The sequence below is a fragment of the Peromyscus californicus genome, unplaced genomic scaffold (assembly GCF_007827085.1).
Source record: "Peromyscus californicus insignis strain IS unplaced genomic scaffold, ASM782708v3 Scaffold_5__1_contigs__length_169319896, whole genome shotgun sequence".
Lineage (NCBI taxonomy): Eukaryota > Metazoa > Chordata > Mammalia > Rodentia > Cricetidae > Peromyscus > Peromyscus californicus.
This window is the reverse complement of record NW_026294573.1, coordinates 66,036,917-66,064,208: the sequence shown is the minus strand read 5'-3', so window position 1 is coordinate 66,064,208 and position 27,292 is coordinate 66,036,917. Positions and strand designations below refer to the sequence as shown.

The following is a 27,292-nucleotide window of genomic DNA, read 5'->3' as shown; positions in this document are numbered from 1 at the left end:
CTTTACGATGATTGTATGAACGCCAAGTTCACATTCGGCTTTTTTGCCTTTGTAAATAGAAGATTAAATTCTATTACAGTAGTAATAACTCACACCAACTCTGTTCCAGTCAAGCTGTAGGGGTTTCTCTTTATCTTAAGTAGTCAAGTTGTTCTAGACGGAGCCTGGGTGTGGGTGTGGGGGGGTTGATGGTTTGATGGATTTCCCTAAGGTGATACAAGCTTAAGGGATATTGAAACCAAGGCAGAGAAATGTTTTCTGTGGCTAACCAAGCGAGGAGGCAGGGCATGAAATGAGCAATGACTTATTCATGATCCAGACAGGCTGCCACCCTGCTTTTGAGCTGCAGGGAGGCCAGGCTCAAAGGGCAAGGGCAGTGTGCAGGCAGCGCCACTGCGGCTACCTGGAGGCTGGGTCACCTGAGTCAGGACTGCCCATCTACGGTGACCAGTCTGCCAGGGTCACGAACGACCCCCTACAGCAGAAGAGCGCCCCCCGGCTTCTGACCCTATAGGGTTCCTCGCCTCTACACAGTTGCGGGGTTCCAGGAGCTCACCTGCCTCCCTCCGGCGCCCGGGGCGGGGCTTCCCGCGTCCCCTTTAAGAGGCCGCATCACCCGCCCTGACGTCAGGGTGTCTCTCCGCACAAGCCCGCGTCCCGCGCCGCGCCCCCGCGCCAGCAGCTCCGGCGGCTGCAGGACCAGCGGCGGCCCGGCGACCCCCGCCACATCTCCGCGTCCGTAGCCGCCCGCCGCGCGCCCTCCAGCATCCCATCATGTCGGTGGCAGGGCTGAAGAAGCAGTTCCATAAAGCCACTCAGGTAGGGCGCGTGCAGGTGTGCCGGGGGTGGCCCTGCGGCCGGACGGCCCCCTCCCCTGCGCCCTCCCTGGCCCGGTCCGGTCACCGCGGGGCACTGTGCCGCGGTCCCGCTCCGTGACCCCGCTCCCCGACCCTGCTCCCTGGCCGCCGCCGCATCCCTGCTTCCTCTTCCCGCTCCGAGTCCCCACCAGCTCTGCCGCCCTGGCTCTCAGTCCCCAGCTCCCTCTGTCCCTGGCATCCCCGCTCCCTGTCCCCGCCGTCTCGGCTCCCCACCCCGGTTCCCAGGCGGTCGGTCCCCGCACGGCAGCTCTCGGGCGCCGCACGCAGGGTGCCGCGCAGGTGCCTGGCGACGCGGCGGGAGATTATGTAAAGTCGCCTCGTTGCGGTGACCTTGCGGTGCGGTGCGCCCCACTGTCCTGGGATGTGAGGGCTGGAGCGGTGTTAGCGCTCGAGGCTGCGGAGGTGCCCGCGCTTTGCGCTCTGGGCTCTGCGCTCCCCGGCCATCTCCAAACCCCTCCTTCCCAGGCCGCCCCAGGCTCCCAGCATGGGAGGCTGTGGTTCCTTCCAGGCGTTTGCATGCATTAACTTTTCCCTGGAGAACTCCTTGGTGAAGCTTATTTGAGGCCATGGCTTGCTCAGTGGTCTGCTTCTGTCAAGTTTCCCCAAGGATTTTACTGCCAAGCCATAACTCCGTTGTTAAAAACTTGAAAAATCACCGTCTGTTTATTCTTAGCGAGTCGTTTGCTAGATGTACCAGATTTTCTGTGTGGGGTGAATAAGCTGTGATTAAATACATTTAATCCAGACTCTCACAATTTAAACCTCATTGGGACCATCTGAAGGATTTTAGAAAGAGAAAATATATGTAAATACTTGATGATGTGACCCATTTCTTACATAATATGTGGAATTACAATCCTTTTATTCATTTGGAACAGGTTCAATTTTAAGATATATTTAGCAACAAAAGACTTTATTGATAAACCGTTAAATACTTTTGCATAATCTAGCCTTTAAGGTCCTTACCATAAGCTAGCTTTAATAGTGCGGTTTCTGTACTTTCTCATTCTTGAGTACCACAGCAGGAGTACTGTGGGAAAAAGCATGAAGAAAAGGTGAAGACTGTATTCCTTAAGTTTGTGAAACAGATGCAAGGTGAAGCTCACCCATAAGTGTGCCGCCGTCACCACAGACTTCACCTTCATCAAACAAGTTCTGTCACTTTAGAAATGCAGGAAAATGCTGTTTTAGGAAAGTGCTTCTATGTATTTTTGGTTTTCTCATTAGAATTGTCTGTAATCTCCATACTAGAAATGTAAAACCAAGTACATTGTTGACTGACTTCTACGACTTTTCAGTTTTCAGAACCGACCTGTGCTAGGCACCAACCTTTTTTTTTTTTTTTTTAAATTTTGGTACTTGCCATATTTCTAAACTAGACCGAAGCACTGATTTTACCAATATCAGATGCTTTTTCAACTATAAGGTATTTAGGAGCCTTGGCTTTGGGGGAGGAAAAGCTAAGATTTGAATCCCCCTTCTGCCAGCTCTGAATTTAAGCAAGCTAGTTTTTGAATTTCCTCTTGCTAAAAATGAGACTCATATATTCATTTCTCAGGGATAAAGTATGGATAAGTGAATTTGTAGAGCATACATAGAAATTGCTTAAGAAGTGATAGCTATGAACATTAAGGGCCATTTCATTCGTGTCAGATACCGCCCCTTCCACTGGCAATAATGAGATGCCAGGAAACAGCTCGGTAGAAGTTACAGGTTTGGTAACAGGCACAGTGACCATCTGACTCATTTTAGTTAATCCTGAGGTTATGTGCGGCTCTGAAAGTGGGGAAAGCCTCTTTGCAGGCTCGGAGGAGCTCAGGGATGGACTTGCTGTTTACTACCCTGAACCCAGAGGCACAGTCGCTATCATTTTCTTCCTTGGCTGAAGAAACCCTTTCATTTGAAAGGTGAAGCAACACATAGCCTTATTCAGAGCTTAATGGACCTAATCTTTAAAAACTCAAGGCAGAGGTTACTGTCCTGTGCATGGATGTGTATTCTAGAGGGTGTGTAAAGTCGGGGTTGGTGTCTGCGTGCTCAGAGGTATGAGGGAAGTGGTCCTGTCCTGCTTTTGCTGCCGTTTTCCCACGCTGGTTTCTGACCTTAGCTACAGAGGAAGGGTCAGGCCTAGAGCTGCTCCTGTTGAGGACTGCCACGCTGGTCAGTGGAAGGCGACATTTCAGCTTTCTGTGGAACTGAGCTTCTGACTTATGTTATCCGACATGGGTGGGATTTTGTTAATAAAGGCAAATACCTTTAGTATCAGTACCGCTGCTTTGGGATTCCTGATTAGGGTGTGTCCTGATGGTTCTCATATTAGAGTTGATTATTTCTCCCTGTTGTGGATAGTTACTATGTAATTAAAATAAATAATTTTTATTGTAAAAATAGGACAAGTGAGCAATTATGACCCTGCCTTCAGTGAGTTTTATTTATACTGAGATTTCATTTTATCAGCAGTAATGCCAGTGTGTAAAACCTTGTTTGAATTTGCAGCAGTCTATGGGAAAATAACTTTGGTTCTGGTTAACACAACACAAACCCATTACATCTTTTCCTTCACCTCACGTTCATGTGTTTGATGTGGTGCATACATGGTGTCTGTGCGTATGTCATACTGTACGTCATCTGTGTCATCGAAATAGCCTTTTACAGGGTAAACTGGTTTAGACCGTTACATCATTAGTTTGCTAGATTTTATGTAACAAGGTACCGCAAACCAAGCAACTTAAACAACAGAAATGTACTGCATCCCTTAGCTTGAGGTGGAGATGCTTGAGGTCTGAGGTCACTGCACCACAAAGGCCATGCTCCCTCTGACAGCACCAGGCAAGAGCTGTCCTAGGCCTCATTTCCAACTTCTGGGGCTCTGTTGATAGTCTGGTTGATCTCAATTTGTATACGTTGCCTTGATCTTGTCTTTATGTTCACGTGGTGTTATTGTCTGTGTTTGTGCTCAAGTTTCTGTTTGACAAGGATACCAGTCATGTTGGGTTAGGAGCCCATTTATTCCAGTATGACCCTATTTTCGTGTTAGGTCACATTCTGAGGTAATGGAGCTAGACCTTCAACATAAACATTTTTGGAGGATACACTTCAAGTAAGAGCAGCCTGTTTTGCATAAAAGGACTTGTTATAGTACTCTTAATACTGCATTTGAGTCAACATTTAGAAGGACAGTTCTATCTCTTAAGTACTATGTAATTTTCTTTTGCATGGACCCAGATATACTTTCTTGTTTTTTTTTTAATCAGTTTGGTAGGCTATTGCTATAGTCTGATTTGTCCCCACTTCAAATTCATGTGTTGAAAATTAATTGCTAATAAGATTGTCTTAGGAGAGGGGATTTAGAAGATGATTACGTCTGAAGGTTCCACCCTCATGCATGGAATTACTGCTCCTCTAGGCTGGAGAGAGCACCCATTCCAATCTGCCAGAGTGAGGGTGTAGGAACAAGATGAATCTCCATTTGACACACATCTGCTGGTGTCCTGATCTTGGATTTGTTTATATTCACAAACTGTGAGAAATAAATACCTATTATGTGTAAGTTACTAGCCTGTGGTACTCTGCTGTAGTCATCTGCACTGAGACAAACATGTGCCTGTTACCTTATTCTGTTTTCTGTTGTAACAATACCAGATATCGAGTAATTTAAAAAGAGGCTGATTTTGACTCATGATTCTGAGATGCTGAGAAAGCCAGGATTATGTGACTACATCTGCTGAGGGCTTGTGATGCTTAACTCATGGTGGAAATCAGGAGGGCAGGTGGGTGTATTAAAAAGCAAAATAAAAGGACAGCCTCTCTTTTTAACGGCCATCTCTCCCGAGACACCTCCAGTTTCTCAAGAGGGAGAATGAATTCATGAGAGAAAAATTTTAAACCACTTCCGAGGACTGTGTCCCTGCAATCCACTGACCTGGGGCCCTGCAATCCGCTTCCTTCCCCTAAGTCCCACCTTTCAATGCTGCAGTATTGAGGTTCTAGCATGTGAACTTTTTGGGCATATGCTCAAGCCAGAGTGTTTACCTGTATCTTCTGATTTATCGTTTTTTTTTTTTTTTAAATGATAAAACTCATTTGCGTAGGGTGTGACTGTGACACAGTCTGATGGCTGCATATTGTCACCCTAGGATTTTTCACTTGAGAAAACATGATTCCATTGGTGCTCTGGGCCATTCTATTTTAATTCATTTATTTATGCTTTCATGTTATTTACCATGCAATATTTTCTGTAAGTCTTCTTATGCATTTGTTGATTTAGGAAACATTAAACTTATTAAGGTATTTAATTAAATACTCAGTTTTGACTTTATATATGAAAACTTTACTTTCTTAACTGCTTGCTTTCCACAGTAAACTCAGTGCTGCTTTGAAATCATGAATTTAGTTTATTTGCTTGGCCCAGGGCCCCTATGCCTCTGTCCTTTTGGTGAGTAGGTCAATAGGCTGTTGTGGCCCTGTGTATTTTGTAAAATTATATGCCAAGCATTAGGAGCAGATTTTCCTGATCGGGTGCTTAGCTGGTCACCAGCTTCTTAGAGGCATTCTTAATCTTTGCCTTCCTCCACAGAGTAAAAATGTAGGGTGAGAAATTGATCACATTTTAGAAGAGAATCCATCCATCTTCTATAACTGGACTTGACAGTACCTGACCCAAATGGAGCTTTCTCCGAACTAACTTTAGGGGTGGCCAAATATAAGAGAGCCTGCAAGAGATGCTAGGGTTGGATGAAATAGTGCTGGTGCTTGCATGGTAAGGGTGACTTGAACCATGGTTTTGTCTTTTTTTTCTTTCCTTCATTAAAAGATTGTTAATGAGGTCATACTCACCCACACACTTGACATTGGACATGAAACTAGTAACGAGATAATTTCCCTTGAGTCTGTGGCTCTCCCTGACTAAAATTTGATTCAGTTAATTTTTGGAAACTTTTTTCTTCATGGTGATTCATTAATGTTGTTTCTGTGTTTTGGTTTTAATCTAGTTAGGAAAGTTTTGAGTGCCTTTCAAATTAATTACAATATTATTGCAGGCAACAAGACTTGATCTAAAAATATTCTGTCCTGGAGACAGTTACTGTGTGAGGCATAGTGATTAGGGGAAGGGAAACCGGGTCTTCTAGAGCAGATTTTATTCTGCTCACCCGTTAGTGCTGCTCAGAGAGTCCAGGACTCCCAGGAACTCAGGGTTTTGTTTAGGATGTAGTTGCGGAAATGGAAAGAGATATGAACAATTATAACTAGGTGAGTAGGTAGAGGTTCAGAACTATTCTAATATTCAAAATGGGTACCTGGCTGGCTTAATTCTGAATTTAAGACCAGATCGTCAAGTGACTGACTATGTGGATAAGAAATGAGTGGATTGCCTTGACCTTCCCCCATCCTCCCTTTCTGTTCTTGTGACTATGCAGCCTTGTTCTGAACTCTTAGATGTTCAGCCAGGTGTGGCCATCGAGGGTCGGAGCATGGAGAACACTGTAACACTCCAGAAGAATGCCCTTTCTCCTAGGATATTTGCTTTAATTCTTAGGCTTCTAAACGACCTCTTACCATAGTTTTAGGTCTCTTTTAAATTTCATTATTCAAAACAGATAGAGATAGGTTTTTTGAAATGAAAACTGGACTGTCTCTAAGAATTGCATCAAGGCAATTCTATAGTGCCAAGAAATCACTGAATAACAGGCCCAATACTTTTGTGCATACAGAGCTCATTGTCTACCCATACATTTAAATATACAAGATGCCCCAGTGAACATGTCTATTGAGAAAGGACAGGATGGGGGTCACAGCAGTTCATTCCTGTTGTGTTACTGCTGTTGTCCTTCCAAGTCAACATTGTGAAGGCCCAGACTCTCCAGCAAGTGTCCTGCTAGCCACCGCTGTGAAGAGTCAGCCCCTCCAGTAACTGTCCTGTTAGCCACCGCTGTGAAGAGTCAGCCCCTCCAGCAATTGTCCTGCTAGCCACTGCTGTGAAGAGTCAGCCCCTCCAGCAATTGTCCTGCTAGCCACTGCTGTGAAGAGTCAGCCCCTCCAGCAATTGTCCTGCTAGCCACTGCTATGAAGAGTCAGCTCCTCCAGTAACTGTCCTGTTAGCCAATGCTGTGAAGAGTCAGCCCCTCCAGCAATTGTCTTGCTAGCCACTGCTGTGAAGAGTCAGCCCCTCCAGCAATTGTCCTGCTAGCCACTGCTGTGAAGAGTCAGCCCCTCCAGTAACTGTCCTGCTAGCCAATGCTGTGAAGAGTCAGCCCCTCCAGTAACTGTCCTGCTAGCCAATGCTGTGAAGAGTCAGCCCCTCCAGCAATTGTCCTGCTAGCCACTGCTGTGAAGAGTCAGCCCCTCCAGCAATTGTCCTGCTAGCCAATGCTGTGAAGAGTCAGCCCCTCCAGCAATTGTCCTGCTAGCCAATGCTGTGAAGAGTCAGCCCCTCCAGCAACTGTACTTCATCAACCCTGCATTTGGGAAGAAATTCTTTTCTTCTTTCTCATATTTGGTCTGTTCTAGTGTGAATAGCAGGAAGTCTGTGGGAGATTCCATTTACACCCCTGCTTATGTAAATGTAGGGATTGTTTTAACTGCTCATGGCTCTAGGATGATTGGTCTTGCTAAATAAAATGCCATGACCAAGGCAAGTTATATCAGAAGAAAATTTTGGTTCATGTTCTAGAAGGATAAGAATCTTATCGTGGTCAGGAGGCCGAGCAGCAAGGGGCAGGTGTGACAGTAGGGACAAGAAGCTGAGAGCTCCCATCTTCAAACCCAAGTGCAAAGCAGAGAGTGAATTAAAAGTGATATGAGGCTTTTACTATCAAAGCCTGCCCTCAATGACGTATTTCTTTCAGCAAGGCTACATCACCCAAACCAAGTGTTCAAACACCGGGCGGGGCTTGTGGGGAGCATTCACATTCATATCACCACAGGCAATAACATTTCTTTCAAAACTTGGTTAGGGGACTTGAGAAGTGGTTCAGTCAGTAAAGTGCTTGTGTGGTACAAGCATGGGAACCTGAGTTTGATTCCCAGCATGCATAGGGGGAAAAAAAGCCTTATAAAGCTGGTGCTGGGGATGCAGATACAAGCAGATCCCTGAGACTTGCTGGTTATTTTATAGTTAGCAAGAGCACCTGGTCCCAGTGAGAGGCCCTGTCTCAAATAACAAGGTGGTTGGTGCCTGAGGAATGACATTTGAGTATCCTCTGGCTCAACTTCCCCACCCTCTCAGCTTGATAGGTCTCTGATCTCTTTTCTTCTCCTCCGTTCTATGAGTTGTTTGTCACTGTAGGAAACTCTCTTCTAGGCCTGACTTTCAAATCAGTGTGTTGGTCCTATAATCCAAACTTTATCCAGTTTGAGTGTATTACTCTAGATGACTTGACTAAGCCAATGGGTCTTAGCTGATCAAATTCCTTTCCCCTACTTTCTATTATTTGCTTCAGGGACCTAGGGTGAATCTGGGTGGAGTCTGCTGTCATTATCACATGGTTTACAAGGTTGTCAAAGGGAAGAGTATATTGGGAAAACATGGAAACTGTATATGCCAGGGATTTATATGAGCCCTCTTCCCTTGAATAGACCTCTTCCCTTTACATATGGGTACAGCCTTCAATAAGAGAAGATGTCACTCCAAATATGGTTACTTTATGCAGGAAAAAGAGGATTATATGGGTCTATGAGCTTTTTTAAACACAGGGCATTGCCAGCTAGCTTCCTTAGTGCTGGAAGGTTCTATTCATTCTCCTGGGGGAGAAAGACATCAATGAAAATGAGACGTTAATGGTCTTACCTGGTGCTGAACTATACTTTCTATCTACCAGGCAAGAAGCACCACTGTTGCAATCGTGGTACAACTGTTATGATGTAACCAACTGCTTTCTGGTTAGATTGAAGGCCTGCTCCAACAGGAGCCAATTCGTGCCTGTCACTGTAATCCTGGTTAAAAGCCCATGGCTGCAAAAGTCCTAGGTCCTAGAATAGAACCTACTATTGCTTTACTTAGTGGTCATGTTATCAAATTGCCTTCTAAATGTTTATGTTTTTACCCATAGACTGGGGTTGCTTTCCACCTTGGTCAGATAAACTTCTTTTTGTAGTGGGCAGCAGTAGACTTATAACTAGTCAGAGTTCTGGGATGAGACTGAGTGTTCAGCTTTAAAAGGGACATCTTTATCCTATACCCTCCCACTCCCAGCTCCCAAGACTTAGGGAACACCACAGAGAAGGAAGCTGAAAGTCTATAAGATCTGGAGGAGGAAGCATGCTGCCTTCAGGACATGGCGTGGCCATGGCACTCAGAGACTTTCAGGAGCTGTGGTTACTTGCACAAGACCTAAATAAAATCAAGCCAGGCAGTGATCCTATCATAGATTGGGGAGATATCTTCAGGTGACACTCCTTTACCCAGAGCTATGGGTAGTTGATAGTTGCTGGGAGGTCTCTCTTCTTTGAGGGTGTGGTATGGTAGGTTTCCCTTTTTCCAATGGATGGGCACATCCACATCCACACATGGTTAACACTAATTGGATTTAGTGGATTATCAACAGGAAAAAGGAACCAACCATGAAGCCAGGAGGTTGGAAGTGTTGGGAAGATATTGGGGAAAAATAGAGGTGAGGAATGAGGAATGCAAGAGGCATGTAATTGTATCTCATTGTATACATGTATGAAATTCTCAAAGAATAAACAAAAGGCCAGGCATTGTTTTTTTTGATCGCAGAAGAGTAAGTGAGGAAAATTGGAAGTATAATCAGGACTGGCCTTTCATTAAAGGGTGAGGGGGAGTGAGATAGCATACAGACAGCCCAGAGTCGAGAGAACAGCAAAGAAAGTTGGGATCATATACAGCTTTAAAAAACAAAACAAAACAAAACGCAAAACCAACCAGCCAAACAAACAAATACCTGTATTCTACCAAGAGCCTGCATTGAAAGGGAGATTTCCACCAGAGCTTCCAAGCCGGGGCCCAGGCTTGGCAACATCCTGACTCCTGAACACAGAGCCTAGTTGAGCTGGCCTAGACTTCTGACTTGAGGTTGTAACCTAATAAATGAGCATTCTTTTAATCTGATACATTTATGGGAGTTTGTTGTATAACATCAGAAAACCAATGAAAGTAACTTTCATTTGTAGTCCATTAGCTGGAACTTACAGCATGAACACAGAATGATTCTAAGTACAAAGAAAAAGGCCAAGAGAACCTGGTGTGCCCAGAGTGGAGCAAGGTTTTGGTTAAAAAGCCGGGTGATACATATGGTATCACATATTTGTAATCCCAGCACTGTGGAGGCTGAGGCAGGAGCAGCTCTAGTTCCAGGCTAGACTGGGCAGCATTGTGAGAGACCCTGCCTCAAGACACTCAACACACACACACATACACACACACACACACACACCCACACCAAATACAAAGTCTAAGAATTTAAAATGTTGTTTGAGTTTCTACAAAAAGAAGAGCTAAAATTTTCCTCTCATTGTGTATAGCGTTAATTTACATGTGTAATTATAAGTGTATCTATACACATGCAGCATGTCCATATACACATATATGAAATTTAAGTATAGTTTGCAGAATCAATATTTTCTTATTATATGTATTTTTAAGAGATTTTGTTGTTTACCATTTTCCCCTTATAATTCTTAGGTGTTTTTGTTTTTAATTTTCATGGTTTTCTTTGGTGAAGCTCTACTTAATTCTGTGGTCCCTGGTTATTTGTAAGCAACAGCATTATTAAATGCTTCCCAAGTGGCTCTTAGTTGAGTTGGCTGATAGTACAGTGACAGCTTTATTAACTTTAGAATGAGGTACCTCTGACCAATAAAAGTGTAAGTTAGAATTTCTACCAGGGAGAACAGGGTGGTCAATCATTCACCCTATGTCTGCTTTTGTAGTTTTGGGAGACCGATGCAAGTAGACACAATGAAATGACTCTCTCTGCTTCCAGTATATCTATGGTTGCATGAGAGTTTAAGGTTGCTCATGGAATTCCTGTTGAAGACTAAAGTCATGTAACACACTTGGGCATAGACAGTTAGTGATGTAAGCAGCAGGGCTGACTGCAGGAGTGGACTCTGCTGGATGTGGGAGGTAGGCCTTTTGACAAAATGCTTGGATCTATGGTTCAACCTAGTTTTCCAGCACAGCTGGTGTATAATGTACTAGGCATAATTCTGAAAGGATGAGGTCCTGCATCCCGTGATGACCTGTGCTGCAAGGAGTTGCTACCACAAGTGGACTTGCTATTGATAGGGGATTCTAGGCAGGGAGAAAGTGAATTAAAGGGCCTCCTGCAGCCATCTCTTTTTTTGCACCCTGTGAGACACAGGGATACTAATACGTCTGTTTCTTCTGCAACAGATGGCAGGATCATTGGTCAGTAACACCCCGTAGACAGGGAATTAGAACCTTCACAAGGAGACAGATCTCAGGTATTATGGTGGAAACTCTCTCAGCCGTTTGATGCACTTTCCCAAGCACTTCATTCCATGGTTAGATTGGAGCGAACCAACCCTGGCCTTCTCGTAAGGGATACGAATCCACACACTGCTTGCAGGTAATTGCAAGGTTGAAGATGAAGCGATGGCTGAAGACCACCCAACTAAAAGTAAAGTAACAGCCATAAATCAGTTATTCCTTCCTGCCTCAGAGTTCAGGTCACCCTGAGCAGGTCTTACCTGCTAAACCAAATAATAGCAAGGGTAAATATTTCTTCTTAAGTTGGCTGAAAGGGATTGATGGTGAGTCACATTTGCAGCCAAGGGCCTGAGAGCAGAGCAATATTGCAGCTTCTCAACAAGAATTAAGAGTAACAAAGGCCCTGGGCACCTGTACTTCCTCATTTCCTGCTGTGACCTCCTTACTCTGCACGCTGTGGATTTCTTGTACTCTATCGGATGTGTAACTTTCGGCCACTTATACTTCTGTCTCTACCCTAATGTGTATTGCCTTATGTTGATGCTTAGGGCACTCCCCTGCTCTTCATCTCCAGTATTTAGTCCAGGAGTTACCTTCTGAGGCCATTTAACAATTCTTTTTAAGGAAACCAAGAACATTCAAAGGGTCTCCGTGCCTTATTCCCCCATGCCAGTGTCAAGTTGAGAAACTTGGCCATGAAGAAGAGATGGTTCAGTGTTTGAGTAAGTAACCTAAAGGCCAAGTGTCCTGTGAGGATTGACTGTAGACACTCAGCTTTCATCTTTTTGTTGGCCCAAAATACTCGCTGAGGTGGTCCTACTGTGCTCCTTTCTCTTGAGGGTAGTCCTGGGTACGGTGGCTCACTTGTCATTTTTTTTTTTTTTTTTGGTTTTTCGAGACAGGGTTTCTCTGTGTAGCTTTGCGCCTTTCCTGGAACTCACTTGGTAGCCCAGGCTGGCCTCGAACTCACAGAGATCCGCCTGCCTCTGCCTCCCGAGTGCTGGAATTAAAGGCGTGCGCCACCACCACCCGGCCGTCATTTTTTTTTTTTAATTTTTATTTTGCAATACAATTCAGTTCTACATATTAGCCACGGATTCCCTTGTTCTCTCCCCTCCCGCCCCCCATTCCCACCTCCTCCAGGGCAAAGCCTCCTCGGCGGACTGAGATCAACCTGGTAGACTCAGTCCAGGCAGGTCCAGTCCCCTCCTCCCAGGCCGAGCCAAGCGACCCTGCATAAGCCCCAGGTTTCAAACAGCCAACTCATGCAATGAGCACAGGACCCAGTCCCACTGCCTGGATGCCTCCCAAACAGATCAAGCCAATCAACTGTCTCACCCATTCAGAGGGCCTGATCCAGTTGGTGACCCCTCAGCCATTGGTTCATAGTTCATGTGTTTCCATTCGTTTGGCTATTTGTCATTTTTAAACTGTTAGCTATGTTGTTCACATGCTGTCTGTGAGTAAGGGAGACCTGAAGCCCCCCAACCTTTCACTAAGGACACCGTCCACCATTTGTACACTAGGGAAATGTTCTCTGGAGGTTGGATTGTCTGCACCAACATGAAGCGCTTACTCAGACAAGTTAATATCCTGGTATCTGGAGATCCATTCTCCTCTCATGCCTGCAAGAAACATTAAATACTAGTCTTTTCCACCAAACGTTGTAAAAACTTGTATGCATGACAAGGCAATAAAATCCTTGTATTCCCCCCACCTTGGAAAACTTTTATGCAAATGTTTTACTCACTCACCAACAACTGGTAAAAACCTTTGTTTACATGGAAGTACTGGGAATTGAGTGGATCCCCTTCTGTCTTCCCTTCGTTTCTTTATGCTGACTCTTGTAAAGCTAGCCAATCACAAGACTGTCAGGTCAGATCCCAGCCAAAGTGGAAGAGACAACCACCACCTGTGTTAGAATAAAAAGCAAGTGGCCCTGTGCTTGCTCTGCGGAGTACACCCTCCCGATGAAGAGTCATGCCTTGTTGAGACACTTCAGTTGGAGTGGTGGTCTCTTTCTTTGGGACCCCCCATCATATTTCTAGCATACCCAACCTTGTCCTTGAATTTTATCCCTTGGTCCACTTAAGTTGAACAAATTATTTTCCATTAAACTGTTGGATCATTTTTACCATGAACTGCCTTACATGAAAGGATATGTGCTAAACAGAAAACATTATAAAAATTTGTGTCAATTGTTTGCCAAAACGTGATGAATGTTATTTTACTTCTGCTTTTCAGAGGCACACTGAGTTATGTGGCTATCACGAGATGAGAGTTAGCCCTTTATACATCTCTATTCTTCTTGTCCAGTGGTACCATGTCTGCTGCTTGCCACTATGAATGATTTGAGTCAACTTAGAGTTGGTCTCTTGGATGCTGTAGCCTCTTCCTGTATGGTAGAATAATTTGTCTATTTCCCAAGTTTGCAGTTACTTTGATGGGTTTAGTTGTTGCTGTGAGCTATTAAGTGGATATTGTTTTAAGCTGGTACTTAGTTTTACAATGTTGACTATATTAGTGTTCTTCAGCCGGATTGTCTTAGATATAAGAAGGGCTTTATCATGGACAGTGGCTCCTGAAACTACAAAGGCCCAGAAATCCTACACTATGTGCTGGGTGATAATTGGAAAACCAGGGGAACTGATTTGTAGTTCAGTCTAAATAGAGACCCAAGAACCATGATAGCCCAGAGTGTGACTTAACCATCTAAGGTCTAAGGCAAAGGACTAGACCTGGGCTGTTTTTAAAGCTCTGGAATCAAGACTCCTGAGTCTGCCGTTCGGGTGTATGAGCAGAGGAAGATGTAAGTCAGTCCAGGCTCTAGAAGAGGGTAAATTCCACTTCTTCTGCCTTTTTCTTCTATCCAGGTCCTTAAGGGATTGGATGAATTTAGTTCAATCTGTTTAAAATGCTAATGTATTCCAGAAAACTCCCTCTGAGACACACCTAGAAGGATGTAATGTTTTATCAGCTGAGCTTCTGCTGATACGGCATATAAAATTGACCATAACTCTGACTTAATTTAAAAATGAATCATTTCGCCCGGCGGTGATGGTGCAAGCCTTTAATCCCAGCACTCGGGAGGCAGAGGCAGGTGGATTTCTGTGAGTTCGAGGCCAGCCTGGGCTACAGAGTGAGTTCCAGGAAAGGCGCAAAGCTACACAGTGAAACCCTGTCTTGAAAAAACAACAACAACAAAAATGAATCATTTCAGCATCTATCTATCTATCTATCTATCTATCTATCTATCTATCTATCTATCTATCTATCTACCTACCTACCTACCTACCTACCTACCTACCTACCTACCTATCTATCTATCTATCTACCTACCTACCTACCTACCTACCTACCTATCTATCTATCTATCTAACTATCTATCATCTAATTTGTGGAGGTGTGAAGAGATTTCTGAATGTTAACCAAGCTGCCCTGGAAATCATAATTCTCTTGTCTCCACCTACTTCCAAGTAGCTGGACCTACTGCAGCATATCACTGAACCCAGCCACAGTATCATTTTCATCAAAATGTCATTTACTAAACGCAATGCTCTATACTAATCTACTCTTACTTGAGGAAATATATGCACTTGAGGTTTATTCTGCCTTTGTTAAACTAGATTAGCAAAACAATATGCTAGCCATAGCCTGAGACTTTCTAGAAGTAAAAAAGCAGGAGAGAAACCTCAGTTGATGGCGCCCTTCCTAAGGGATGGAGTGTTATTGAGGTTGTGGTATTATGCAGTATGTATTTGGCTTTGGTCCCAGCTTCCTGGCAAAAGACTTCAAAACCCTTGGAATTTCCTGCAAAGTTAGGGTTTTTTATTATTATTTATTTTATTTTTTTCCCCACTAATGAAATGACTGGTGACTGGGTCCTTTTACAGCTTCAGGATGGGGCTGGTTCCAGGTATAGGGGTAATTTGAGGGTGGAGACCTTAAGCCCTGCCCTAACCTTCAGAGAGGGGAAAAGGGCTGAAGGTTAACTTGATAATCAGCGGCCAAGGATTTAGTCAGCCATGACTACATAAGGAAGCCTTCAGAAAGTGGAGCGTCACAGTGTATGGAAGGACTCCTGATGCTGGGCCAGTGGAGCTTGCTGGAGGATGGGTGCTGTGTGTGGAGAGCCCCCACAGCTCTGGCCTGCTCCCTCAGCTCACTCTGCACCTCTTCTGTCTGCCTGTTCACCTGTAGCCTGGGTGTATTCTTTGAAGTGAACAATTTAAGTATTTTTCTTTTTCAGGGTTCTGTGAGACATTCTACCAAATTCTTGGAACCTAGGCAAAGGGCAATGGCAACTGTGGTTTATTTATTTTATTTAATTACTTATTTGCCACTCATTGAAAGTAGTTTTTTTTTTCCTCACATAACATATCCAGAACATTACAGTTTCTCCTCTTTCTAGTCCTCCGGTTTCTCCCACTTCTCTGCCCATCCATCTCCGTTTTGTCTCTCATTAGAAAACAGCCTTCTAAAGGATGATAATAAGATAAAATACAAAATAACCATCAGAGCTGGACAGAACAAACAGAAGGAAAATAGCCCAGGAGAAGGCATAAGAAACAGAGGCCCACTCATTTGCACACTCAGGAATCCCATAAAAATACTAAATTGGAAGCCATAATATATATGCAAAGGACTTGTAGTGTGAAAAGAGAGAAGAAAAAAATTAAATAAAGTAAAATAAAAATAAAAAATAGCAAGATAAAATTTTTAAAAAGGCAAAACATTGACATGCCATCATGAGACAAGGAACCTCCATGAGTTCATTTTCTGTGGCTGTCTACTGCTGGGCATGCAGCCTACCCTCAAGAGTAGCTTGCTTCTTCAGTGAGACTCCCTTGGAGGAAATGAAGTTTTCATTTGCAAGTGGTTATCAATTGAAGATTGCTTCTGGGTCAGGGATGGGGGCATCCTTCTCTTTTTTAGCTCCAGGACTCCATCTGGTGTATATCCATGCAGGCACCATCCATGCTGCCTCAGTCTCTGTGGGTTCTTACGTGCATCAGTCATGTTGACTTAGAAGGCCTTGTTTTTTGGTGTCCTCCATCCCCTCTGTCTCTTGTGCTCGTTCCTCCTCCTCTTCTGCAGGATTCCCTAAACCCTGAGGGGAGGGATCTGATGAAGACATTCCATTTGGGGCTGAGTGTTCTAAGGTCTCTCACTCTGAAAAATGTCTGGCTGTGAGTTTCTGTATTTGTTCCCTTCTGCTGCAGGAGGAAGCTTCTTTGATAATGACTGAAGGAGACACTGGTCTATGAGTATAGCAGAATGCCATTTGATTGCTCCATTTTTGTTTGTTTTGGTTTTGGGTGGTTTTTGTTTTTTACAACAGTAGTATTTGGTTTTACCCTAGGTCCCTGGTCTCTCTAGTCTCAGGTTCTTGGTCACCCAAGCAGTGTTAGGTATGATTCCATCTCATGGAGTAGACCTCAAGTAAAGTCAGATACTGGTTGGTTACTTCAACAAACTTGGCGCCACCATTGCACTAACATCTCTTGCAGGCAGGTCACCATTGTAGTTGAAGGGTTTGTGGTAGGTTGGTGTTTGTGTTTTTCCTTTGGTAGCATGCAGTTCCAGTCCCAAGAACAACGTCTAGTAGGGGTGAAGGCTCTAGGTAGGGACCAGCTCAATTTCTCCATATTCTGTGAGTCGTATAGGGGTTGTCATCAGCAATGCAGCCTTGTCAGTTTGTGAAGAGCGACCTATAGTCCAGGCTACAGCCTCGGTTGTTTAGGGATTCCCATGGGCCCCTTTGGGCAACAACTCAACTAGATGTAACACAAATCCTGGTATTTGAAGGCTTATTTGGTGACAAGCAAGAGATGCCAGTCAGGGCTCTCTTCCCTATTACTTGGTGATTTCATTTAGATTGTATATATATATATATATATATATATATATATGTGTGTGTGTGTGTGTGTGTGTGTGTATATGTACATATATATGTATATGTATGTATATATAGGTACATGTATGCGTATATATATGTATATGTATATATGTATTAGGAAGCTTCTATTGTATTAGGTTTCCATACTACCTTCAAATGGCCCCCAATTTTAGCTGTCTCTCCCTCTATTCCTTCCCTTGTCCCCCTCTGCCTTCCCCCTCTACTTGATCTTTCAGTTCCAGCCTCTCCCATCCAAATAACTATCTTAGTTCTCTTTCTTATGGAGATCTAACTGTCCTTCCTAGTCTCTTACTCTATGCCTAACCTTTGGGGGTTCTATGGATTATGACTTGGTTATCACTGATTTTTTTTTTTTTTTTGGTTTTTCGAGACAGGGTTTCTCTGTGTAGCTTTGCGCCTTTCCTGGAACTCACTTGGTAGCCCAGGCTGGCCTCGAACTCACAGAGATCCGCCTAGCTCTGCCTCCCGAGTGCTGGGATTAAAGGCGTGCGCCACCACCGCCCGGCGGTTATCACTGATTTAACAGCTAATATCCACATATAAGCAAATACATATCTTATTTGTCTTTCTGGGTCTGGGTTAGCTCACTCAGAATGATTTTCTTCTCATTCCATTCATTATCTGTGAATTTCATTTTTTTTTTTATATGACGGAGTGCTATTCCATTGTGCAAATGTACTAAGTCTCTTCATCCATTCTTCTGTTGAAGGACATCTAATCTGTTTCCAATTTCTGGCTCTTAGGAATAGAGCAGCAATGAACATGGTTGAGCAAATGTCTGTGTGGTAGGATGAAGTGCCCTTTGGGTATATGCCCAAAAGCAGTACAGCTGAGTCTTGAGATAGATAGATTCCCATATTCCAGAGTTACCACCACACCAATTGCCATAATGGCTGGACAAGTTTGCACTCTCACAAGCAATGGATGACTGTTTTCCTTGCTCCACATCCTCTCCAGCATGAGCTGTCACTTGTGTTTTTGATCTTAGCCATTCTGACGGGTATAAGATGAAGTCTCAAAGTAGTTTTGATTTGCATTTCTCTGATGACTAAGGATTTTGAGTATTTCTTTGCGAGTTTCTCAGCCATTTGAGTTTCCTCTTTTGAGTTAATACTCTGTTTAGATCTGTACCTCATTTTATAATTGGGTTATTTGTTTTCTTGGTATCTATTTTCCTGAATTCTTTATATATTTTGAATATTAGTCTGCTATTAGATATGTAGTTGTTAATAATCTTCCCATTCTGTAGAATGCCACTTTGTCCAAATGATGGTGTCCTTTCCTGTACAGCTTATTCGTTTCATTGGGTCCCATTTATTAATTGTTGATCTTAATCCTTATGCTAATGGTGTTCTGTTCAGAAAATTTTTTTCTGTGTCAGTGAGTGTTAGCCTATTTTTCACTTATTTCTTTCCTGTCAGGTTTGGTGTATGAGGTTTTATGTTGAGGTCTTGATCCATTAGGAGTTGAGTTTTGTGCATGGTGATAAGTACGGATCTATTTGCATTCTTCTACATGAAGCCGTCAATTTTGAGCAGCACCATTTGCTGAAGATGGCTTTTTTTTCCAGTTTGTATTTCTGGCTTTGTTATTAAACAAACAAACAACCAAGCGTCCATAGTTGTGTTGATTTATGTCTGTTTTTTTTCAATTCTATTCTATCAATTGACATGTTTGTTTTTATGCCAATACCATGCTGTTTTTATTACTATATCTCTGTAGTACAGCTTGAAATCAGGCTTGGTCATACCTCCAGCGGCAGTTCTTTTATTGCTAAGGATTGTTTTAGCTATCCTGTTTTTTATTTTTGTGTATGTTTCCATATGTAATTGAAAATTGTCTTTTCAAGATCTGTGAAGAATTGTGTGGGAATTTTGATGGGCATTGCATTGAATCTGTGATTGCTTTTGGTAGGATGAATAATTTTGTTATATTAATACTACTAATCCATGAGCATGGGAGATCTTTCCATCTTCTGGTGTCTTCTTCAATTTCTTTCTTCAATGTCCTAAAGTTTTTTTTAATCACAAAAGTTTTCCACTTTCATTGTTAGAGTTACTCCAGATATTTTATATTCTTGAGGCTATTGTGAAAGGTGTTGTTTCCCTGATTTTTTTCCTCAGTGCATTTGTAATTTGTATATAGTAGGACTACTTATTTTGTATCCAGCTATTTTGCTTAAAGTGTTTATCAGCTGTAGGAGTTTCCTGGTGAAGTTTTTATGGTTCCTTATGAATGCTATCATAACATCTGCAGATAAGATTTTTTTACTTCTTTTCCAATTTGTATCTCCTTGATCTTCTTCAGCTGTCTTACCACTCTAGCTAAGACTTTAAATACTATATTGAATAGGTGTGGAGAGAGTGGACAGCCTTGTCTTGTTCCTGTGAATTTCTCTCCATTTAAAACAACTGTAATTTATAGCTGGTTGGTTAGAAGCACAGGATATAACGTGTGCAGGTGATTGGTATCCCTGGACAGTCTTGTGGATCTGATAGTCTTTCCAGATTGGGTCAGAGTGAGTTGAGTGAGAAGATTCAAGGTGTCTGCTGTAGAAACACCTGTCGAACTGGCTGCTTGTGCTAAGAAATCTCTACAGATTTCCCAAGATGCGGTCACACAAATTCTGTGTTGAGTGTAGTGAGAGTACAGGAAGAGAGAGTCCTTGCTTCTTCTCTGCCCTTAAAAGGGTACCAGCCTGCTTTGACTATGTCACTCACAACATGTCCCTCCTAAGCTTGAGGTTAGAAGTGGTTCACTGTCCTCTGATCATCCGGGAGTTATTTTTTATTTATATCAGTTATGAGATTTGATTATCACCAAAGGAAAGGCTATTTGTTTAGAGAAGCGTGTGTCGCTAGTTCAGAAGAGGAGTGAAAGGTGAGCATCAAAAGAAACTTGGACTCATTTATAACGAGGCCCCAGTCACTGGGCGGTACAGAGTGTGGTCGGTAGGAGCCCAGTGTAGAAGCTCAGGGCATGGGTCAAAGTTCCTCCTAGTGTTCTAGTTCTGAGCGCCTTCGCAGCCCCAGAGCAGTCACTAGGCACTGATTGTAAATGCTTCCCTCCCATACCCCCTTCCCCCATTCCTCAGTTCCATGGCTAGGGGCTTGATTTTAGGCTTGTGCCTTAGGCTTCCAATCTTAATTCTCTGTTATTTGAAATCTAGCTGTCATTTTTGGTTTGTTTGTTTGCTTGTTTCTCCTGTGGGGATCCACTCAAAGATCTTTGTCATCTGCGTGTTAGGCAGCTGTACTGAGCCACACCCCCGCCCTGTAGTGATCTAAAGAACAATTCTGCTTAAAGCTTTTTAGTGACTCTTTGTGGCTTTTGGCATTGAGGCCCTACAAACCCAGCTAAGGGGTTCGGGTCCACTATTGGCTGATTGTCTCATCTCTCTCAGCTCTTTACCTATGCTTGTCTATACTAATGTTCCCGAGCCTTTCACGTCTTTGCAAATGATGTTCATTCTGCAGAAAGGATTTTCTTACTTTGCAGCCTTTCTTCTGTGCTCGTCCCTCTGGACATTTCCTTCCTGGGTTCTATGTTATACTCAACTAATCACTTCTTCTCTTAAAAGTCTTAGCTTGACATCATCTTAGGGAAACTTATTCATCCCACATTTAGTGCGGGTCAAATGCCTGCCAATATTCAGTGGAAATTGCCCATAGTAGCTCTTCAAGGAGATCACTTGGCACACTATTCTGAAGTCACCATTTCCCTTGTTGGTATCCACCAGGGAACTCATCTCTTTATCTTCACTGTATACCAGGTGCTTGTCCTGTAGACTTCCAACTGATGTTTGCTGAGTGAATCTCTATTTCCTGTTTCTTTTCTATAATATTTATAATTTAACGTTGTGTCTAGGCATATATTTTTGTTTATTTTTACTTACATATTATATGACTATAACTTTGTACCTAGATGTTACAGCATACCTTCATAAAGTTGTAAATTTAAAATCAGCTTTCTTAACTGTAACAATAGCTAATTAGCTAGCAATGTTTAAGGTCCTTTACTACCCACAAAACCTCATGAGGTTACAGCATTATTAACCTCCTTTTTATAGCTGATGAAAATGAAGATTGGAGAGGCTAAGGTGTTCAAGATTACATAGCTTCAGTGGTAGAGTTAGGTTTTGAAACCATACCTGCTACATCTGTTATGAGTCCTGTTGTCGCTGTTTGTAAGCAGTAAGGAGAGGTGTACCCTTGGTATAAAAAGTAGACAAGCTTGAAAAGGCAGTAAAGGAGAGTACTACAGGTGACTGAGGTTAAAATGCAAAAGTCATGGTAATCACATGTCGTTTTTCACTGTTTAGATGGGCAGAGATGAAAAGGATGACAACATTGAACGTTAGGAAGACTATCTGGATGTGGCTTTCTCTCATTTTCCCGATTTTGGCGTGGGGAGTTGAGACAGGGTTATGCTTATGTAGCTCAAGCTGGCTTCAAACTTGTGGTCATCCTGCCTCTGCCTCTGGAGTGCTGTCATTCCCCTAGGAGCTGCAGGTTCCTGTTGATGGAAAGACCACTGTAATATGCCTGCACACCCGTGGTTCTCTTCTCATACTTCTGATTTTGAGCCTATCCACAGAAAACCAGTGTGTAAACATACAAGACTGGGAACAAGATTATTCACTTTAGTAGTTACCGTGAGACTTGAAACAACCCAAATACAAACACAGAGAAACTAAATCCTAGTGTGTCATTTATAAAAACTGTTCATAGCTCTTTTATTCACAGAGCAATATTTATTGGCATAGGACAGTATTCAAAATTATTGCACACTAGCCCTCCCCCAAATATGTGCTATAAATAAGCCTAATGTTACAATGACAGCCGCTGAAATACATGAATAATTTGTATGCAAGACTCTATTACTTCAATGATTTTTTTTTCATATGAACATTGAGCATTGATTATTCCTCGGCACTGGGATTTTGGATGAGCAGTTTGTGTTTCTGCTTTCCTTCCTATCTTTGGTAATTTGATATTAGACCTCTCACTGGATTTTCTTTTCACTCCATCTTCATTTACTCATTCCTACCCCTACTTTCCCATGTTGAGTTGAAGACAAGGACTAGAAGAATTTTAGGAGCCAGGATAGGAACTAAGAGCAAACACAGTTTTGAGAAACCATTTCTCCTTTGGATTTAGCTTAAGAGCGCTGACTTGCCTTGCCCTCTGTGGAGTCCAGGATTGAATTGTTACTGGAGCTTCTTCTGAATACATAGCCTCTTTTCCTGCTTCTCCAGGAAGTGGTTGTATACCATAAACAGGCAGCTGCCAGTGGCTTTTGTAGTGCTTCTTAAATGAAAATTTTTGTGTTGAGACCCCTCTTCTTGTCTTTGTGTCAAGAACTGACTGCTTTGTGTGAAGGGGGCAGCTGGGACATGTAGTACAGAAGGGTGTGCCTGGGGCCAGATGGGAGCTGCCTACAACTTAACCTCCTGCCATTTGAGCAGGAACTTCTGGACATCCCTTGCTTTTAGCTATGCCACAGAAGACTGACTTGAAAACAATAGTATTCTACCAAAGAATGAAGTAGAGTGCAGACATGCCATAAGCAGGTAGGGGGTGTTCCTTGTGATGCCCTTTGAAGTAAGAGAACAGTGTTGGGAGTTAGGGGTGGGGGGTTCCTTATGGACAGATGAGTGCAGAGTATAGGAAGCCATAATGGAAAAGTCATATGCCATTGCTGTATCTCAAACAAAGTGGGACAGGGTAGAAAAGCCCCTGTCGTGATGCAACCTCGGAAATGAGGATTCTGTCTAGAGGGCACACGTCTAACAAAGTCACCTGTCACACCAAAGGTGCCCCATGCTGGGATAAGTGTGTCTCCAGGGACTGCTCACCTGTTGGTGGACCCTGGCACTCATGTCAATCTCTGAAAAACATAATTTGTGAGATTATTTCTGTGGTAGAGCTTACTTTTCCAACCTCTGCAGAATCTCATTAAACTTGAAATTGAATGAGATTCTTGACCAATAGTATTTGCTTCTGCTAAACTGATGCTTTTATTGGATGCATACTTCTTCTTATATTGGTTTATTTGACACATTTAAAAAACAACCCAGTGTGGAGGAAGACCTCACAATCTCCCACTCCTAGCTCAGGAACTATTATTAGTAGCTAGAGAGGGAGAGTCAGTGTCTTTAAGAGTGTAATTTCTGGTAGATTGACCACGTGACGTGTGTGCATGCACACATGTATGATGTATCTATGTGGATGTACTTGTGCCATTGTCCACACATGGAGGTCGTTTCTCACCCTCCACCTTTATATGGGTTCTGGGGATTTAACCCGGGTCTTCATGTTTTTGATGTTGACATGGAGCAATCGTAGCAGCGCATGAGAGTGGTTTTTGAAGGAAGGCAGAAGTAGCAGAGGAGAGCGCTGACATCTGTCGATTCTGCATGTGTGCTCCTTAGGTGGCTCCTGAAAAGCAGGATGCTGTGCAGCATTCCCCACTCACAAGTGACATTGCTGATACAGGAGAAGTTACAGCCTGACCTCTGGGTTTTTCTGGAAAGCTCTTAAGGTGTGTATGTTAATAAGCTGCTGTATAAGCGAATTTGATTTTAAGACTCCTTAAGAAAGATGGATTCCTGACTGCTTTACTATTTTAGCCTCCTTTGCTCTGAGTGGATTGCTGGGTTCATGGTCCCTCTTGATCTGTGGTGGACATATCGACCAGAAAAATCCTGGAGCAGCTCCGACCCTGTGAGTGGCGCCCCGTCACTTGCTCTCTGCTGTGATGTCAACAGGGTCTTTCCTTTGCTTCCTGCATCGCTTGATGGGCGCTTATATCCCAGCCCCGCGCCTTTACTGAGAGCTGCTGCAATGGCTTCCCAGGCCAGCTGTGATCACATCTGGTTGCTGCCACTCATAAGGCTGTGGAGAGAGCATTGGCATTAAACAATCCCCTCCTCAGCGCCTCTGCTTGGTTTCTAGAGTCTTCTGTGAATAGGTAGAATATAGGGTAATATTCGCACAGAGGCCAGTTTAGGAAATATTGGAGCAGGCAAGATTAATGACGTTTCTGTGTGACAGGACTTCTAGAGTCTAAATATGATTAAAAAGTTTCCACAATTCTTGAAGCAGGGTGTAGTTAGTTTCTCGTACTTGGTTAGTAAATCCTCTGTGCCCATCTGTTTTCTTCTGATCTCTCTTCATTTTCCCTCCTTTATTCTTCCTTTAAAACTTATTTTAAAAGGTTTGTTACAGATTGCCTGTGTATCAGATAACGGTGTTTTTCTTCTAAAAGTCCTTAAAGCTCGGAGGGCTGCACACACACACACACACACACACACACACACACTTGCACATACAAATACAGAATTACTGTATATGTGGTACTGGGGATGGAATCCACCCCTGTACATGTTAGGCAAATGCTATGCTACTGAGCTATATCCCTAGTCATGTATGTGTTCCTTTAAGTGAGAATATTACATATATTTTGAAAATAGGTTTGGGAACTTTTGCAAATGTTACTGCTTTCTTTTCCCCTTCTTCCTTTTTCTTGGTGTGTGTAGGAGGATTTGGAGGGTGGCAGTGCTGGGGATTAAACGCAGGTCCTTGTGTGTGCTCAGCACACGTTGTACCTCTGAGATAAAATAGCAGCTTCAGTACTGAGGCTTTTTGAAAAATCTTCCTTGCTCAATAAAAGTTTCATATTTAATATGTCAAATAATTAGACCATCATGATTTTACTCTTTAAGTAGTAAGAACTATAACATGCCCATCTTGATTTCTTTATTATTTATCATAAATCGAGAGTCAGATTAACTTTATTGAGGAACATTGAATTATATCATAGCATTTTTATGGCATGCAAATGGTTAATTTACTGTTGAAACACCTGTCCACAGAGAAGGCATATTGGTACCAAACCATTTAGCTTAGAAAACAGAGGCTGAGTGACTTGTCCACCTTCCATGAAAAGTGATGTAATTGTGAGTGATTGGAGACATCTTGTGCACTCCTTGTGCAGATGCACAGGCTTCCCTTGACCCATGCTCACATGGCTGGGAGGGGAGGGAAGGGAGAGAAGCAGCTGATAGCACAGTGGATGTTGATGCTATTCTCCAAATACCCAACATGGCAAGGGCTGGAGGTTGTCTCTCTTTGCCCCAAAAGCCATTCACAGACATAGAAACTCATACCTGCATCATTTGGAAGGATTGTACAGACAGCAGTAGATTTTCTTCAGGAATGTTATGAATTTTGAGGACTAAGAATTCAGGGAAATTTCCCTTCATAGCATTGTGAGAGAGAAGCTTTACAATATATTTTTGCTTGATAATTTCTAGGGAGCAATAAATTGAGGGGAAATTGATTTACCCACATGGCGGTGCAAAGATCTTTAGCCTTTGTGTTTGTGGTTTTGACAGAATCGTGTTGTACATTCAGTATACCTAGCACACACAGGAACTGTCTTTTAAAATAGGTTTGGTAATTAATGTCCCTTGGATGAGTAATATATCTGAGACCCAGAACCCCCTCTGGGGTGTGGCCTCATTCTTCCTTTCTGACTGTAGTTTTAATGGCTTATTTCCATGTGGTTCAGGCTCACCTTTTATACCAGACTACTAGTCCTATAGAATTTCCTTTTCTAATGCCAAATCTGTCCTTGTGAAACAAATGTCAGCTTCCGAAACACTGTCAGTGCTCATTATTTTCACCAGCCCTGATGTAGTACATCCTGTGGTCATCTCTCAAGGTGGACAACCTCAGCCCCTGCTGTCCTTCATGGTTCACATGTGACTGACACCTACCTCTGCCCTTGTCACTTCTGTGCTTAAAGACCTTTAAGGCATTCCTCTTCAAAGATCAAAATCCCAAACAGAGAGCTACTGGGGCCTTTTTGACATGTCCCCCATCTTTTGGCATTCTCTCTCAACCTAGGGCAAGTTTCTCCATGTCTGTGTTCTAGATGTCTATCTTGCAGGTGGTTGGTAGGAAATCGTTACTTGCCAGGCTGTGTGCTATGTTCTGGATGTGGAGATGTGAATGAAGTGTTCATCCCCTGCCATCGTGGACCTGGAGGTGCAGTGATTGACAAAGTCTAGCAATCATTGCAAGTGTGGAAGGGAAATTGGTCACAAGTGCAACAAAGGCCAGTGCTGAGGCCTCTCCATGGAGGCCATCCCTAACGCTGCCGTGGAGAAATTCTCATTTTTCAGTATGTGGAAAAGCTAAAGGTTAAAATATTAAGTGTATCTGGGAAATTCTCACCAGCTAAAAGCATCACAGATATTGGCATGGTACTTCTGTTTGGTTATCTAAGAGTAGAAGGCAGTTTGACAGGCAGTTGCATATTTTTGATTGGAGAGGGTGGTCTTGTGGGTAAAAACAACTTTGTGTCCTAGGATGCTGAGGTCTGAGGAATCCCCAGCTCTGAGAGCTCCTGTGAATGCATAGAATTTATGTGATTTCTTACCATAGGCACTCAGCAGTGGGTGATTGTGGAGTATTTGTGTCCATGAGAATGTGACTTTAAACTGAGAAGATAAGAGTGTGCAGAAACCAGCCCTTGGTGAATTAGGGAGACATATGTGGACAAGCATCCCAGAGCAAGTGACTTGGGGTTGTCGGGCCAATGAGGTGGGCCTGAGCCTAGTCTACTGCCTGCCTATGTCCTGTCAGCTTGGGGGCTGGTTCACTCCCACTCATCCTTTAGGGCTGGTTCATGCCCACTCATCCTTTAGGGCTGGTCCATGTCCACTCATCCTTTAGGGCTGGTCCATGCCCACTCATCCTTTAGGGCTGGTCCATGCCCACTCATCCTTTAGGGATGGTCCATGCCCACATATCCTTTAGGGATGGTCCATGCCCACTCATCCTTTAGGGCTGGTCCATGCCCACTCATTCTTTGACTGGGTCCAGATGTTACTTCTTGAAGACCTCTTCTTTATGCCATAGGATTCCTTTAGTTTCTCTGACACACTTATCATGGCTGTGAATGTATTTGAAATTTGTAGCCATTGAGTAATTGTCTCTCTCCTTTGCTTTCTAAATCCTGATGGCAGGGGTCAAGTTGATGCTTTTATTTGAACGCGATGATGGTGATCAGCAT

At 43.2% G+C, this 27,292-nt stretch overlaps 1 protein-coding gene across 1 annotated transcript in view; it reads left to right on the top strand.

Moving 5' to 3' along the window:
- Positions 1–644: 644 nt before the first annotated feature.
- Positions 645–27,292, top strand: part of Sh3gl2 (SH3 domain containing GRB2 like 2, endophilin A1) — a 191,210-nt gene continuing 164,562 nt past the window's right edge. The window contains exon 1 of the mRNA XM_052715776.1: positions 645–819. Coding sequence (XP_052571736.1) covers positions 775–819 — 45 coding nt within the window. The 5' untranslated portion in view covers positions 645–774. The remainder of the gene's footprint in view (positions 820–27,292) is intronic.